Consider the following 19,030-nt stretch of genomic DNA (forward strand, 5'->3'; position numbering starts at 1 on the left):
TCCTACTGTCCCACCCTCTGCTGGAACCTCTTAAACAAAAATCGCATATAATAACTGCATAACGTATACAGTGCATCCAGAACACGCATCAAAGAACATCCCTCTATCCCCTCTTCATCGCTTCATTTTAATTAAACAAGTTTCCTCCACTCTGAGTCTTGCCATCTTTCATCTCTTTGATCTGTTCCCATCAAACTTACAGTAAAAGAAACAGTCCATCTCCACTTTGAGAAAGTTGTACGTGTTTGATTCAGAGGATTTCCAAGCAGCAGCGGTACAGCATTAATTGAACGTAAACAAAAAGGCATCAGAGAACTAACCAAAGAAACGACTGAAAACATGAAAAGACAGTTCCTTTGTCGAGCAGTACAACCCCCTCATGGTCCGTAAGGGTCTACTCATAAAAGCAGAACAAATTCCTTTTTGAAACTGTTCAATAAATTCATATCTGTCTTCATGACAATGTGTGCAATACATATCAAATCTGTCACTTCGGCGTTGAGATGGATATGGGAGGACAGAAACCTCAAAGAAAATAATACAATTAAAGTGTGTCTCAAGCACCAAGTCCCCATCGATCCATTCGCTCTCTTTTCCAATACACTATGGACTCAACATGGACTTATTCTTTCTTAAGCACAACTGGGACTGCTCCCTCCCCCCCCCCCCTGGGGCGCAGCACTCACACAATGCTTCAAAAGAACATTTTGTTTATATGTTCAATATCAGAAACATCAATACAATTATCCAATCATTAGTTTCCTATTCAATACAAATTTAATGCAGAGCCACGGAGTAGCCAGCTCATATCCAATGAGGACATCTATCCCCGATCACTCAGGTCTGTGCTTCACACACACACACACACATACACACACATCAATGGGACTGTCCCTAAAACAGCCATTCCTCACAGACAGACTCAATACTGTAGAGAGGGCAAAAAGAAGGAGAAGAGGAAATAAGGAGGATGGGAGTGGTAGAAGGGAGGGACTAATTATTTCTAAAGCACAACTGTCAAGGTGAGAGTCTTGACATTGGAGGGTCAGGCAGAGAGGAAAACACTTTGAAACCACGGTGGATAGATTTGAAAGATTCTGGTTTGTTCATACAGGATTATGGAACCAGTCGTCGAGGAAGTATCCAAATTATTTAAGTAAAAGTAACAGAACTACCCTTAAAATGACTTTATTACAAGTCCTGCATTCAGAACTGTATTAAAACGTAATTATATTAACAGTAAAAGCGGTCATTATGCAGCAGAACAGACACTGTCATATTTATAATATTACTTAGTATATAGTTGGATGGACAATATTGATACATAAACGCATGTAAAGGTAAAACTATTAAAGGGGAATTGCCTTAGAGTCCCTTTAAATGTATTGTGAAATACTATGTAAAAACTAAATGTGGCTTAACAGCAGGATTCGGACATTTTGAAAAGTAGAAAAGCCCTGAGGAGGGAATAATAAAAGACTCCTTTAGCTCCCTCCTTATCTCAGCTTGAGGAGTCATTTGCAGCTACAAAGCTAAAACAAGAAGTCCTGACTGAATTGTTGCTCCTTGCGCGTAATTGTGGGCAATGTTGTCATCAGGTCATGACAATAAAGAAATATGTGATACAGTATATAAAGTATGTAAAATAAATATCTCTGAATCTGCTTCTTCTTTAATCTTTGACTGATCACATGTGTTGTTATTTAGTCTGCAAAGTACAGTAGTAACTGTGGCTGTCAAATACGATTAACAGGGTACAAATAAATAGTATGAAATAGTATAAAATAGAAATGTTGAAGTAAAATTAAACAGAGATTGAGAAACACTCACAAACCTTTCATACCTCTTGGTCTCACTGTGACTTCCATAAGGAGCTCTTATGCTCTCCAATCAACACGCTCATTCACTCAAAATGTGAGATCAATGACAGGTTCAACAGTTCCATGCTCAATGATACAATCTATAGCTCTCTGATGCATGTGATTAGGAAATGCGTGCAAATGCTATCAGTATTGAATATCATACAGGTAGTGAACCCAGCTGAACCTCACAACAACCCCCCCCGACATGCTACGCATCAGATAGAGCTGTGAGCGGCGTGTGTGTGTTTAACATGTTAGAGTTGGCCAGATGACATGAGATTCAGGGTTCACGGGTCAAGTGGAGTCAAAGCAGGTAGGCGATTGGCTGATCAGGTCTGAGTGTAATGACTAATCAATGGTTGAATGCATTAGCCTAATCTAATGGGCCAGGTGGGAGAGGACAACGCCAGACGCATGGAACACATGATTGAGCACAACATGCAACAGCAATGCAATCAATAACACATAGAGTGGTCTAACCCCAGGGGGGGTCCCCACTACTGGAACGACCTGATCCACATGCATTTAGGAGGCGCTCCGCATGTGTGTGCGTGTGTATATGTGTAAATATGTATGGTTGGTTGGTTAGAGGAGGACAGAAAAGGAACCAAGCTGTTTTAGTCTGATTGATTGGATTATGAAATGAATTGAGGGAAATCAAAGCCTTTTGTTTCTGGCCAGCACCCACACACACGTCACTGAGTAGCTACTGTGTGTTTCTGCCCACCCGGGAGAGAGTGATGCACTACAAGAAAGAGTGAAAGAGAAAGTGGAATAAGTGATGGGGTGATTATAGAATGCAAACAGAAAAAAAAGGCAAAATACAGGAAATGAATCATCAATCTATTTTTACAATCAGGGTAAAGAGAGGTGAGGCGTTCCTGTTATTTAGGTGTGTCCCAAGAGAAACGGACACCCTACTCTGTGTGTGTGATTTGACCTTCAACCATCACTCAGTGAAGAGCATTATGTGAACCTGTTTGTGGGTTAAAAGCATTGCTGAGCGCTCAGGTACCAGTCTGTGCATTACTGAGGTCATTCATATCTCTAACCCCTATCAGATGAATGTGTTTTCATGCTAAATATGTGGTGGAGAAAGATGCTAAAATGAAAAGAAACAATACTGGACAAGGACAAAGCTAGCAGGATGAGAGAAAACATATATATATTGAGATGTTAGATAGGAACAATCACTTTAAAAAGGTGGCAAAACTTTAATCAACTCACAAGAAGATCAACCACCAGAGGAGAGAGAGGAGAGAGAGAGAGAGAGAGAGAGAGAGAGAGAGAGAGAGAGAGAGAGAGAGAGAGAGAGAGAGAGAGAGAGAGAGAGAGGGAGAGAGAGAGAGAGATGACAAGTTAGGGACACAAGCCAGTCAGAGCAGAGGACAGACCTGGGTCAATAGTTGCAGCACAAGCTGCTGACACTGCATTGCTCAACACACAAACATACACACACACACACTCATACGTGCACCTCACACAAACACCCACATTTCCACATGGACATGTACACAAAAGATACAGAGACATCAGAGCAATCAGTCAGCCGGTGTCAATATTTCAAGAGGAGGAGAGAAAAAAGGAGAGAATGCAGATTGTGTGTCTGTGCATAAAAAAATCCAAACCTGCACCAAGATCAAGATTTTTTTAAAGACTGAATTAGATCGTCGTCACATGCGTCTTTCTTTTTGTTCTTCTATGTATCAAAAGAGAAAATAAACCGATGAAAAAAAATGTTTCTTACCTTCTGACATTTATCGTGGGAATACTTTCAGCCATAGATAGATAGGTACTTTATCGATCTCAAATTGGGAAATGACAAGTGTACAGGCATTGAAATCTAAATACCTAAAGACTCCTTTGTAAACCTAAAAGCTGCTCCAAGAAAATCCCAGCACTACTATTTTTGATCTGTAATTGTTTAAGTGACCAATATAAGCAAAATTCACATATGTTCACCTTTTTATTTTATACTCAAAATGTTGATTTAAATAATCAAATACATAATTGGAGGACTAATCAATAAGAAAAACATACAATCAGTAGCATTGCCTCACTATGCATGTACTGAATATGTTCACTCAAAAGGAAATGCAGATGACTGTGTGTGTGTGTGTGTGTGTGTGTGTGTGTGTGTGTGTGTGTGTGTGTGTGTGTGTGTGTGTGTGTGTGTGTGTGTGTGTGTGTGTGTGTGTGTGTGTGTGAGAGCAAGGTCTGTGATAGGGGGGCCTCTCCATCTTTGAAATGAATTAGTGTGTGGTGCCTTATTGAGTGAGGTGCAGTGTTTAAGTGAAACTGATGAAAGATGTGTGAGCAGCGAGGACTGGGCTATAAGTATGTGGCTGGGGTCACAGGTTAATCCCTATTGATTTACTCAACCATCTGCATATAGGAAGACAGGAAGGAGAGGCCTGCTCTACCAGCTATCACTGAGCACAAACGCAGGATAAAAATCACCGCTCGCACACTCACCGTTACCTGATGCTAAATAGGGTAGGGACGAGACAATGAAGTATCATTTAATCTAAATCGGTGGTTAAACACCCTTTCCTTAAAAAAGATTACAGACTGTGACCTCCTGAAGATCAATGAGATACTGTATATGATCATTTGTTTCATTTAAAAAGAAGCCTGTTTGAATCAAAAATAAAAAGAGGTGCATGTTTTTCAGGAAAATGTGTTTAACATGAACATGGGGTCATATCTCTCGGTGCTGTGACAGATTTAAATGCTACCTCCGAACTGGGAAATCACAGTAACACCCCAACACATCAGACCATCAGTGTGTTTAATGAGAACCCCAAACAATACCCAGACCAAACTGTATTTATAAACAAGCGCTTTACAATCTCACCCCAGAGGAGGAAAAGGTGAAATATTACATTAATATGAACAACTATTAATAATAAGCCCCCCCTTTACCCCATCATTCCTTCTCCCTCCATCTCTATCTCCCTCCCTCTCCTCACTCTCTCTCTCTGCCTCTAATCCTATCATGCGGGCAATAAGTGTATGCACCATGAGCACATTTAATTTCTGCGGTTGGTTTTCAGCGAGCCCAGAGGTGAGCCTTAATAAGGATCAATGGCACTTTATCTGGGACAGCACCCACTTCACAGCATGCAAATTACACAGCAACCCTTAAAAAAAGAAATGGATTTAATTAAAAAATGTAGAACCACGGGCTCTGGAAATTCAATTAAAGGATTTATGCAAAGGTTGGCTAGCTTTTTGTGTTGCAGTTCCTGCTTATATAATGAGCTTTTCATATTAAAAATCAATAGGTAATCTGGGCTAGGGGATCGGCTGCTTATGTACATTTTTGAAATCAATTTGAAAAATAGTCCATCAGCTCCATGTCACAACAAAGAGGGGAGGGAGTGGTGTGTGTGTGTGTGTTTGTGTGTGTTGAGTCGGGTGAGGAAGGGGTGATAGGTTACATCTTTCTCCTCTGTGAGGTTCACTGGAGAAAAGCTCTGAAGCTCAAAAGGTAAGAGCGATGGAGGGTGAGGGAGGCACCGTGGAAGAGTAGAGGGTAAGTGAGAAAGGATGTCTCTCTGGCCAGGTCACTTTCTGCCTCTTTGGCCTGTTCTGATCCCTTCTATTAGAGACGGGGTCCCTTGGCAATGAGGGTCTAGCTGGCTCTGACCTGTGGCTCTGGGGTAATTTAGCCCAGCCCCAGCTCAGACTCAGCCCAGACTCAGACTCAGTCCTAATGGCCTCCCTGAGGTGTCTGCAGCTGAGGAGCAGGGAGGATGTGGTTGAGGCTTTCAGTAATGTTTCCTCACAAACAAAACAAAAGTCTGTGAAAGAAATTCATTTAAAAAAGTGGTAATGTGCACTGGGATAAAAATGTATTTTGGAAAAAGACATCAACATTGCCAAGCGGCTACAATTGAATTACATTTTTGGAAGTTCGATTGTTAAAAAATTACTACTTTGTTCTTTCAACAGGGATATTGTTCTTACCTCCTTCACACTCATGTTGTATAACTGTACGCAGGCAGGAGGGGTGAATGACTGCATACAGTAGCAGACTGTCAGCATTTGATTGGTTCTTTATTGATCCAGACACGCTCTCCATCACATCAACTCATCCACAATAAACCATTTACACAGTTTCCCTGTGCAATGGAGCGCATAACCAGGCCTCAGGCCATCTCTGTTTACCGACCATGTGCGTGTGTGTGTTGTGTGTGCTTGCGTGTGTGTGCGTGTGTTGGAGCATGTGTGTGTGTTTTCTTTAATGAAATGGTATCTCCGTGGACAATAATCCCAGTAACAGGATTGGGCAGGAACACACATGTCAATACAACCAAATAGGATTGTATGCTTTTATCCAACCCCACACCAACACGTCTTTCTGCCCCTATGTGTCTCTCTCTACTCCTCTACATCTATTTCCCTCTCAGCAGCACAGCAGGGAATGTCTGGCTGGAACATCACGTTCGTTATACCAGTTCCTCAAAAATGATCTTAAACATAAAAGGAAATTGGTGCATCATCAGAGAAGTCCACTCTGAGAATGTGAACCTCATACCAATTGGCATAATGTGTAATATCCACTACCCCTCTGAAGAAACCTGCACAGTGTCTCCAGTCAGACTGGAGCTGACCCCCTCCTGCGTAGCTCCTAATCATCCAAGAGGACTCTATTACAAGGGCCTGGCAGCTCATCTAACCCCACGGAGGGGAAGGGGGGCTGGCGGGGAGATTGGGACCTCTGCTCCTCTTTCTTTCCACATGGTTGAGCACCACACACAATACCGGAGCACTAACACACACACACACGCAGAGGTTGCCCGGGTGTGTTCAGCAGCGTCTGTGTGCTACACCAGATAGAGCACCTGACCTCATGTCTGTCTGCAGGAGAGAAACTGATAAAGAACACTGAGGTAAAAGTGGCTGCTGTGTTCACATACAGCACCACTGTACGTTATATTGTAATGCTGATGTCTCCATTTCAGGTCCTGTCTCTGGGGTTAACCCTCGAGGTGCAAGAGAGAGCTCCTGGTTGCAGGAGCTAATGGCGGTCCCACATCTCATGACAGAACAACCGTTTCTCTAATACAGTCCCGACTGCTGGTGCCTGGTCAAAAGTTCAGCCTGTGCATATGTAAAAAGGTGGCCTGGTGCCCGAGGCAGGATCCTGGGTAAAATAATCATGCTAAAACGTTAAGAAGCATGGGACTAGGCGAGAGCGCTGATGAAACCGGCCCCTGGGGGAACTCAGCTGTCTGATTGGACCAGAGGCGCCTCTTAGGCCTTTGCCCATAACACCTCCCTCCCCTCTTTCTATCCATTATGATGAGGTACTGGAGCCACTGCCCACACTGATCTCCATTCAGCTCACTACTGTCTGTGCCTATAGTTAAGGTATAGATTAGATGAGTATAGGCTGAGCACAGCTGCTAGGAGCCTGAGGGTACACTGATCTTGAGGGAGCAATCAGTCAGTCAACAAAATGTCACAGGGTCAGCGTTACAGCGCGACAAGACGGTGACAACTTCACAAAGGTTACAGCCCAACTAATAACTGCAACAGTCACTGAAATTCATTCTGTGCCGTTTTAATATGAGTTTTGATCCAAAGTGAACTGTCTAATAACTTTTACAGCATATACGTCAGAGACCCAACATTTTATTCTTAAATATCCTAGATCAAATAAATCAACTAATATCTGCATCAATCAAATGTTGAGCATTATCTCTGATAAGCGCTGTTTTTGCCTCTCTTGCTCTCCCTTAGTCTCGCTATCTAACACACACATATCCGGGGCACATTCACACCACTGCAGGCCAGATCATTCAACGCTGATAATCACAGTATAGGACACAGGGAAAACTCCCACTCTAAACACGCTGAATTAAAGAAACAGGAGTTACAGGCCTGGTCGCACAATCTCTGATAAGTAGATCAAGGCGCGGGGAGGGGAACATGATGTTAGTGAGAGATAGTTTGGCTGATTAAAATGTCATGGCTCTTTATAGATGCCTTTCTCAACTCAGCAAAAAAGAAATCAGCTCTGTACATCAATAGCAGAGTGGGCTGTGCTTCCTGCTAATAGAGAAGTTTCTTTCCCTTAAGTAGAATCCACAACACAAAGGATGCAAAATATGAGGAAGTCAAAATATATGTTGGTAATACGCGAGCAAAAGGCAGTGGCAAAAAGATCAAAGTGAAGGGTAAAAGTGAAGCGCTGATAAAATAAGAGAGCATGACGCACAATTAATGAGGGAGGAAAGCATGGACATGATTGGATGGACAAATGTGGAGCTTATGGCCTGACATGACATTTCCTCGCCTTTACTGCAACACTCAAATGAAAGATTTCGGACCACATGTAGCTCCAGGTGGTTCGGTAGTCTCCATATTGTTCATTCATGTGTGTGCGCTTGTCCATGTGTGTGTTTTTCCTCGTGTAGGGCAACTGTATATCACTCCACCTGTGCTCCTATAAATCAAACCTGTGTTTTAAATGAGAGGCTGGTTATTTGCGCAAGAACACACACGGGGGGCTTTGTGATTGTTTTTTGGAATCGACATTCTGCTTATGTTTGCATCCCAGAACAATCTCCATGGATCCCGCAAGCGTACGCAAGCAATTAAAGCGATACCATCTTCATATCCCTGCAACCAATAACTGAAATAATATCACTGTTTTATTAAGCCCTTAATGTGGGGGCAGAAGGAGTGAGGAGTGGGATTTTTAAAGAGGATACACTTTCAGGGGCCTTATCAAGCCCAGATTTAAATAAGAGCAAATGCTCAGCTTAAGGGTGTGCCTCTGTGTGTGTGTGTCTGTGTGTCTGTGTGTGGCCTTTATCAGACATGAGTTTAGGCTAATCGCTGTGTCAGCACGCCAGAATTTAATTACTAGCTCTACCTTTGTCCTTTAATATTTACTAACATCCACACTACGTTTAATTAACCACGTGTAGAAAAGCCATAGCCCCGTTCTGGAGGAGAAACCGCTCTGCTAATTGCATCTGTGCGCTTGCATCCAAAATGTTACACACCCCTCTCTTACACACACGAGGAACACCACAGTGTCATACACTCTAGGGGTACGCTTCCAAATTATCCGGTTATAAAAGCATGTTAAACTGATTTTGGTCCAGCGAAAATGGACTCAGACCAGGTTTATAGATTGTAACAAGACAGCAAATGATGAAAGAGACACATGTTAGAGAAGGTAAAAGGGGAGTGGAGTGTTTAGTGAAAAGTCAAATTGAGGAAATGTTCAGCGTGGCATTTTGCGAAAGGTGCTGAAGAGTAGTTCCTCTCATCTCTCATGCCATGTCAGAAGGAGGAGAGACAAATGACGGCCCGGGGCCTTGTGTCTGTCAGACATGATGGATCAGAATAACGCTTCACTAAAACTCCAACACGCTGCCTTTCAACACATCACATTTTCCCTTCAGTGCCAACACTAAATTGATAAAGTACGAAGACCAGCTAATGGAAAGATGTAATAGTCAAAGTAAAGCATATATTAGGAGGCCATGGAGCCTAAAGGGTAGAGAGCTGCTATCAATTGAAAAGTCTTACAGAGCAGAGGACACAATATAGACGAAGATAAATCATGCTGTTGTATTTTATCGTTCATATCCAAGGTGTGTGAGGACGTTAACCTCCGGCACCTTACATCACCTTATAAGCACACACATGTGCTATGAACACTCTTATGCAGTCATGTGTTGTACACCCACACACTCACAAGAGTTGCTGTACTATAGGGGTTATTGCCTTGAGAGGAAACCTGAGCTGTTTAATTTTGTGATGTTATTTAGATGCTATTGACAGGAAATAGTTACTGTACAATAGATGTGTTACAACTCATTCCAATGCAAAAACTGTATGAGAAAATTGTTGTATGGCATGAAAATGTGTTATTAATTTTCAAGAAGACCAATAACATATCATCACCCAGGTTCAGATCAGACAGACTGTTGATCTTAAAGGTCCCATGACATGGCCATTTCTACTGATCATAATTCCATTGTTGAGGTCTACTAGAATAGATTTACATTGTTCAATATTCCAAAATCACATTGGTTTCTCATACAGCATCTCTGTATAGTATGTGTATTCACTCTCTGTCCAACACGCCTTGTTGTCAAAATAAGATGTGGTGTAGGTTAAATAAGTATAGAAGTGGTGTTACTTCAGTTCAAAAGTTACAAGTTGAAAAAATCAATTATGGTTTCACACCGTACCCAAACAGCAGACTCCTGGGTAAAAGCATTGTGTTTTTGAAACCACCCATCGAGCAAGACCCACTCACAATGTTCAGTGCATTACTTTTGTAAGGTAAACATAGCTATGAGAAGTCCCCATCCCTTCCTCTGAACACAAAGAGAGACAAACTAGAAAGCCAGATACTCCAACGCACTGAGAGCATAGGCCAAAAAAAGGGAGGCCTACCTACAAAGATGTATAGAGGCCAATTTCAAATCAGAGTCCTTAAAAATGAAGGCACAGAACTTGTATGTATTTGATACTTGAAACTTTATTCAGATGTATCTTCTGCGGGACCTTTAGCTCCTTCCCCACCACAGAATTGTATTGTGTTTACCAAGCCCCTTATCATGGTACAAGTTTACCAAAGGAAGACCCTATCTGTTAACCCAATAACACAGCTCCCAGGGTCACAGGGACACGCTAACTCCCACCACCATCACACTCAAGTGTCAATTCTCCAAGGGAATCTTGTTTTATTTTTCTACATTAAACTTGTAAACAGATAAAACACTGCAGGTCTCTCTGGCACAGCACCTGGAGTCCTTTGTACCCCTCAGCCTGTGAGGACATAACGTCTTTACTGTAACTCTGCTCTCAGACAGGTCTGTGAAATATAAAGTTGAGTAAGCCTGCTAATATGACTTAAAACTTCAGATAATGCATCTGAAAATATCTGGTAATAGGTTCTCCTGATGGGAATGGGGTAGATGGTAAAAACATATTTGACAGAGATAATTATCTTAGAACTCTGGAGTACATGACTGCAAAGGAGTAGAGACTTGAGTTTGTGCAGTGCATTTACTGTAACCTAATAGTCGCGCTACACAGGATCTGGAATATCGCCTACCCTTGTGAGAGGATAGGGGAACCGCCTCTCAGAGTTAAATAAACAGTGACAGGAGGAAGAGGAAAACAAACCACAGACTATCTCTCTATCTGTGAAACCCAGGCTCTCTCCCTGAGCCCTCAGCACTCAGCAGATCAACCCCTCTCCATCCCTTTCCTCTCCTCTCTCCCTGGAACGTGCCAAGACAAATATATACGCTGAGTAAGGGACACGAGAACAAAAATATAGTGTGGTAAATTCACCGGCTTTCTTTCCATGTAGGAAATGAGAGCAGGTTACAGATCAACTCTTCAAGTTACCAAATGTAAACCAATCCAATCTGGTAGTTACCAACATCTGTAGGTTATAAAAGGTTTTCAGTTGGCGGCCATTGGTCAGGTTACAGTTTTAGTAGTCACAAGGTTATAACACTTCTTTTAAATTGGTTTTGTGTCCTACCATAGACTTGGTGAAGGGTCTAACCAGAGAGAAGATAAAGGTCATCAGCCACCAGCTTCTGTGGATGGAGGTGTACATCATGTTCCCAGGATGCACCGCGTTGGATGTGACACCGTGAGGGGAGAGGCGGCGGTGGAGCTCGTTGCTGAAGAGGATGTTGCAGAGTTTGGAGCGATTGTAAGCCAGCATGGACCAGTAGTCTTTCTTTTGGGGCGACAGCAGGGCCAGGTCCACTTTAGCACAGGAGTCTATCAGGTCTGTGAACCTGAAACAGAGTCCAGATCAAGAGGAGTTAGAGTGTGTGTGTGTGTGTGTGAGTGTGAGTGTGAGTGTGAGTGTGAGTGTGAGTGTGAGTGTGAGTGTGTGTGTGTTTTCTCCCGCCAGATGTGTGGTGCTGGCTGCATACAAATCAAAGACGTGACATGATGTTCTTTAATTGCCTGCGACTGAGCTGTTAAACTCCAGATGTTTGACAAGGCCTCTTAAACATTACACTACTCGTTGTGTTATTATGCAGTCACGCAATAACATCACAATACACAAGAACAAGAACCACACTCCCTGTGTGTCGTGCGAGTTTGAGTATGTGTGGGAGAGAGAGACATGGGCTCCAAACCGGCGGAACACATCCCACATACAGTATTAATGCAGTCATTAGAAAACAACCAATCAAAATGTCACCTGGTTTCCTTGTTGTGATTTTACAAGCTCGCTGCCTCTTGTTTACTGTCGCCTTCCGCAACATCCTTGCTTGGCTAAATTACAACATCTGCAGGCTTTTCATTTCATGTGCCGCAACTTCATAACTACTTTAGCAAGTAGAGGTTGATAAATCAATTGCTTTAGCATCTAATGCAGTTTCCCCCCCAAAATTGTTCACGCGTTATGCTGAAGTTGTGCCTGGTTAAAACTAAATGTTGTTTTACTACCAGAATGAGTTTTAAGTTTCGGGGGAACCAACCTTTGGATGACTTCATGGGCTACTGACATTTTTCACGTCAACATCCTTTCAATTTCAGCTTGGCCTACTGTTTTCAGACAACTACAATCTTAGGAAATGCATTTCCTTCTTTAATCAGGGTACTCTATTATTTAAATCTGAACATCTCAGTGGTCCCTTCATGTAAGTTTTATTATTAGAAAAAGAGAACAAGGGGTCCAAACTCAAAAGCATGTGTTTTTCTTTTTGTTGAATGTCAGATAACTTGTTTTTTATTTGAATTTCATAATAGCTTATAGTCATGGTTAAAGGTCCAACGTGTGTGACACCATAGATTTAGACATAATTTCCAACGTACTTTGATCTTAATAGTTGGCTTTGATGTTGCCTCTTTATTACTATAACACCTCAAATGCGGGAGATATAAATTCTCGCTGCAATCCATGAACTACTCGGCCTGATAATTCACATAAAAGAGCATAATGAAATATAGATTATATAGATTTCGGTTAACTAAAATAAATATTCTGTACATAAAAGTACAGAGCCAAAGCTGCAGCTTAGATCTCTCAGAGGTAATTTCATTAAGGATAACATCTCCCCTTGTTTGACCAGATCTGATGCAGTAAACCTGTGTTGGGCCAATTCCACAGTAAGCCCCTGTGGTGGAAACTGATAAAGCGTCCAGCCATTACCCGTCCGTCCATCTCTTCCACCCCTGTCCCTTATAGGTCAATGCTTTACCAGTGGACAAGGGGCTTAGGGAATACAATATGCTGCCAGGTCAGGGGTCACACACTGCGTGTGAGGGGAGGCTAAGTGAATAAACGGGAAATCAGCGGAAACGGAAAGTAACACAAACAAAAAAGGGTGCGACTTCAAGAGATGTAATATAGGTCTGGAATGAGGTGCACAGAATGGAAGATGTAATATAAGATATTGTCTATTTTCGCTTCTTCTTCTCCTCCCTGTAGTCTGTCAGTGTGTAACTGACTCTCTCTGGTCCTGACTAAGCCCTCTTTGAAGGGGTTAAAGCCACTGCTGCGTGTAGAGGAGAGAAGGAAAGGTGAGTATATGTGTTGGGGAGGCAGAGAAGGAGAGAGAGGAAGCTGTAGGACGAAAAAGTGAAGAGAATAACTGATCATTCTTGGCCTTACAGCAATATATAATAAATAGTAGACACCGTTTCAATAGCAGTCTGCAAACACTTGTATGACCTCACTGTTCTTACTGTGTAAGAAAAGTCTTGCATCAATCAAACGCTGTCAATACTCCCTTCATGACGCACTTTCTTTCGATAAGCTTTTGCTACTCTGTCTTTCTGTTCCTTTCCTATAGCATGTAATAGCAGTGTGACCCAAAGTGAATCTGAGTGTCAAACCATCTCCTCCGCTGCTCCTGTCCTCTCATGCATGGCAGTCTGTATAACATAACTCATGCGAGGGCCCCAGTAATAGTGCTGCTGTTTGATTTGCTAGAATAACTCTGCGTATGTTCTCCTTGTCTCAGGTCACTCTGCCGAGCTCCGATCAATCACTCTGCTTGGTCGTCTGACTGACTGAAGACTGGATCAATGTCGCACACACACACACTCACTGACTCTGAAACACATGGCTCAGGGCTCACAGCTCACTGCAAGACATCATGCCTGTCTACTGAATGACAGAAAAACCAGAAACCTATAAAGTGAATGTACAAAAAGAGAGACTTGAAAAACGATAGTCGGCCGACGGAAGGAAAAGCAGGGAGAAAGGGGCTGAGTCAGGGGGTCAGAGAGAAAGCAGCAGATACTTGATCAAAGTTAATTTTAGCTGATAAATCCATCCATCATGTTGATGATACGTTTAATTCATAGCGACAGCGTGTGGAAGGAAATGAGTTTTCAGTGAGTGAGGCTGTCATGTTTGACAATATGCATTAGGTCTGAGCTACCAGTTTGTAGTGAAAAACTGCAGCTATGACTGCATGACTGCAGATGAAAAGTTGGTGACTTTAATATGGCTTAACTGTGAACGTTGGGAATTCAGGAAAAACCACAGTGTGGTGCCGCGTGCGTTGAACAAAATTCCTTAACTTTTCAGCCAGGTGGTTTCATTTTACAATATGGAACCTGTTATCATATAATTTACTCTGTGAAAAAGCACAATGTTTACCTTGTAGCTAGATAGGACACATTTTTTGGAGCGTTAAGTAGGTAAAATAGTTTCTAACATTTTTAAACAAAAATGTGTTAATCGTCAAGGTAGTGTGTAAGTAAATTGTATTTATGTTGGCAATAATCAGAATTTACACAATTGCTTCAGAAGCATGTCATTGTGCAAGAGTCCCTCAAAGGAGTGGTTGTTCAGTTAATGCAGTGGTTCTCAAACTTTTTCTGTCAGGCCCCCCCCTTTGGAGAGAAAAAAAAGTCGGGTCCCCCCAACACAAATAGTCACGTAATGGGCCAAGTTAACATTTATTAAAATACATCAATATGAACGTGAGCATTCCTTTGCTAGAACAGTGATAATAAAACAATGCCCAATAAGTCTGTGTGGTCAAAAAAAAAAATACATAATACAACTGTGCAATCCCTTTGCTAGAACAATAAGTTATAATACTTTGCCACTTTGCAATCTGTGCAAAAAAATGAAAAGAAAGAAAATGCTGATATTTGGCAAAAAAGTATGTATTATCATTAGTGGCTGCAATGAGCCTGTTTTGCACTGCACATTTCTTCAAAACGGGGTTGCAGGCTCAGTGGCGGCGCCAAAGATTTATTTTGGGGGTGCTGTGGGGTAGCTTGACGTTTCATAGAGGGTGCTCAAACATTTAGGGTTTCCCTTTAATGTACCGGGCGCTACAGTGGAATTTTCTACTGCAACACTCCCCACGCAAATACACAGTGTACCCGTGACAGTTACAATGAAGGCTCGATAATCAGCTCACGGCATATAGGTGTAAGCAGGGGTAAAGTGCTATTTTTATAAATGGGGAGTGGACCTAACATACAGTAGGGGGGTCCGGGGGCATGCTCCCCCGGGAAGATATATTTTTTTAAATATTGAAGTTAAAAGCATCAATCTGAATCTGGTGCACTTTGAGAGCAAAATGAAGAGATCTATGGATACATCTCTCAACACCCATATGAAACAGAACTGTAAACAGATTTACTATTTCTTTATGGATATTTTACAAATCACTTTTTTTATAACTATAATGATCATATAAACGTGTGCCTCGTAAATAATTGTTTACATTAATCGTGACCAAAACGTTTGAGACCCGGCCACCAGCTCGCTAGCACCAGAAGCTAACAACAACGATCTCCGGTACCGGTGCGCTCTCTCTCTCTCGCGCACGCACACAAAATGGCTCGTTCCACACACACACAGAGCCGAGCTTGAATGAAACACAGAGACCCAGACGTACTTGTACTGTACTGTATCATATTATTTTCGAATCAATAATTTTTCAAATTATGATTTCTTTTTTTTTTTCTTTTTCAAAACCATTTTTCCTCCTGGTCTCTCGCCTGTCATGCCTCTGCTCCCCCCAGGGGGGGCGCGCCCCCCACTTTGAGAAACACTGCATTAATGTCTGTCTATGGTTTCCAGTAGATCATTATACCTCCAAACCCAGAGACATAAATAAGGCAAGCTACTTTGGGAAGGGAAAAACGAGATTTACTCAAAACTTAAGGAGTCATTTGAGGTCATTTAAGGTCATTTTGAGGCAATAAAATACAATGTGTAACACGGATTAGGAAAAAAAATTATTTTCAAACATGTTGCATAAAAGCAGCTCATGAGCGCATAAGTTAAAGGTACCCTGTATAATTAGTTCTACCTCTAGTAGCTCTTTTGAGAAGTTATTTAATGGAGAGCAGGTGTGTGTGTGTCTCATACAAATGCACACTTTACCTGTGGGACTCAGAAGATACCACCACAACACGAGCGGGGGCAGAGCGACGCAGCACTTCCTGTAGGCACTGGACGAGCAGGAAGTGGCCTAGATGGCAGCTCTGGAAGGTGGACTCCAGGCCGTCCTCCGTGAGGCTCCAGGGCTGAGTGCACACGCCTGCATTACACACCAGAATGTGAAGGGGCCTAGGGAGGGAAGAAAGCAGAAGGTAAAACATATTTTATTGTTTATTGATCATAGGTGAAAACAAAAAAGACACAGCAGCATAAAAGGGGGATTTCCATACCATTTTAGGTCAAAGAAAAGGTAAGGAGGGACAGGGATAAGAATAAAAAAGAAAAAATGAAATAGTAAGAAGTCAAGGCAGAGAAAGGAAACGGGGTGTCTTGTTCCAGTGTGGTAGACTTAAGAGGTCTACAGAGACAGAGCATCAGTAATGCTGATATGATACAGAGGTTTCCAGTGAAACTCCCCATGGCCCGACAGGTACTGTAGATACTGAATACAGCTGGCTGCAGTCCAACAGCAACAACACATTGAGAAGCAATCTCAAACCGTTTCAACACACGAGGCTGGTGAAAGTAATGGATGTTGATACCGGCTCTGTGTAAGTACTCTGAGTAACAAAACCCACCAACACATCGACTCAAAAAGGCTGAGCAGAAGAGAGCAGATTAAAGGAAATACAAGTCACGATGTAAAAAACCACTCACTTATTTCAGGGACCAATAAAAGAAAGCATGTGCTTTAGAACAGCACGCAACACATTTCCATTCTTGCAGACATCGTGTGGGCGAGTGAGAAACACTCCCTGCTCGCGTGCCAGAGAATGGAGATTGCTGGATTGGTCAGGGCAGTGAGAGATCCTTGTCGGTGACAGCGTCGCTCCAGCGAGCTCGAAACCACAGTAACACAGCCGAACAATCCAAACACACCCCACCAATTTTTAATTTCTTCCATTAGAATTAATTATGAGGCCGAAGGCAATTTGTGTACCCTGTGTTTAAGACTGCCTACTGGATTAATTAAAAACTGGATGCTGGAAAATTAATGTGTGAATTGTTATGCCTTGCTATAATGAGCCATCCCATGCTATTACATAGGAGTGTACTGTACGATCACCTTCAGGCCTTCGAACACACAAGGTTCATTAAAGAGCACAAACCTAGTCTCAAGTCAACTTGAAGAATGCCGACCTCAGCAAATTATCAACAGAGCACAAAGCAGCAGCAAGGTTTTCACATTTCCTCCCAAAAAAACAAAAGAGGAAAGGATGTTTAACTTAACTTAGTAGACAATACGTGTAAATAAATTACCTTTATGACCTGCGCTTATACCTGATAAAACAAGATAGACGAGTAATACAGTTAGCTGTGATGTGAAGTTCTGCTCTGAAAGAAAAAACAAAACAAGTTGGTTGTTTTTGGCCCAGTGTTCCCCTGTCTAATAGAGTGTGAAGTACAGTAACATTGTGCTATACAAAGTCAAACTCTTGGCTCAATGTGCTGGCTCAAAGCTGCACAATAACACCACGCCTGAACTTTTGACCTAACTTTTTAACCTTTTCACTGAAGCTGTTATTTTAAAATGGATCAATATGTCAGAAACACCTCTTAAGATTTAAATCCGATTTGTGTCCTTTTTTTTTGTGTGACATTACCCTAATAAAAAAAAATCAGTATGTCACACAAAGGGTATCATACATTTGTGATCAAAAACTCTAATAACCAACTTTTCTCTGGCCAGTGAAGCGATTTCCCCCACGCAGCTCAGATGGGCCTCAAGTGAGTCTGCTGGTATTGTAAAAGGCCTGTTAATTCAACTGCCCACCAGTTAGTCCCTCTCTCATAAGCGCAGGTCTAATGAATGTCTTTAATAGGCCTATTGCCGCGCAACACAGTCCCTCTCTCCACATTAAGACCTCACACAACACTGTGTGCACTGTGCAATCTCAGCGCTGGTCAAACGAGGGTGTTAACTACCAAACAGGGAGACATCAGTTTATATATTTACTTTAAATAACCCCCCTGGGTATGACCCCTGACCTCTGTGATAATGTGGGCCAGCAGGAAGAGATTGCCTGTGTGAGCTGGGCTCAGACTGCTGGTCATTAACACTGCACTTATTGGCAACAGGAAAACTGGCCCAGGCAACAAACATACGGACATGCGTACACCACTCATCCTGATCCATATTCACACTCACACCAGAAGTGTATACCTGTGAAATGTAAAGAGACATACACATATTCGACAGCTTTTTGGTCACTACAATGCAGAGAGTGCTAGACTGATGTGAAGTGGCTTGCATGTGTTTATAAAGACCACCTATTACACATAATATGTTTGAAATTAGTACAGGATAAATGCAGTTTAAAAAATCACAGGTGAAAACAAATTGCATGTGTTAATTACGGACCGTTCAGTAGAAATTGTATTAGGGGCATTCTGTCAACGCTGTCCTCCATCAATTACATCCCAATGAAATTGCACTGCATTCAACAATATCAATATCCAGGTAATTTCATTTCAAAGGACAGGCAATTAAAACAGAATCGGGGTCAATGGAACACAAAGCAGCGTGAAAGCCACTGACTAAAGCACTTAAAAGCAAGGGAGTGAGAAAGGAGAGAAGGAAAAGAAAAAGACTCTGATTACATTTCACATGTCATTGACACGCTGCAGGAGCATTATTGTGTGGGTGTTTTAGTGTGTTTGTCTCTCTGTGTTTACAAAACTGTATGTATGTGCGTCTGCTCGCAGAATTGTCTGAGTGTGTGTCTGTGCATGTATG

General features: G+C 42.1%; 1 protein-coding gene across 1 annotated transcript in view; it reads right to left on the reverse strand.

The window, feature by feature from the left end:
• wwox (WW domain containing oxidoreductase) overlaps positions 1–19,030 on the reverse strand; it is a 130,492-nt gene that overhangs the window by 72,518 nt on the left and 38,944 nt on the right. Inside the window, exons 7-8 of the mRNA XM_034141830.1 lie at positions 16,237–16,422; positions 11,395–11,659 (exon numbers count right to left, since the gene is read on the reverse strand). Of these exons, the coding sequence (XP_033997721.1) occupies positions 11,395–11,659; positions 16,237–16,422 (451 nt within the window). The remainder of the gene's footprint in view (positions 1–11,394; positions 11,660–16,236; positions 16,423–19,030) is intronic.

Source organism: Trematomus bernacchii, unplaced genomic scaffold, assembly GCF_902827165.1.
Source record: "Trematomus bernacchii unplaced genomic scaffold, fTreBer1.1, whole genome shotgun sequence".
Classification (NCBI taxonomy): Eukaryota; Metazoa; Chordata; class Actinopteri; order Perciformes; family Nototheniidae; genus Trematomus; species Trematomus bernacchii.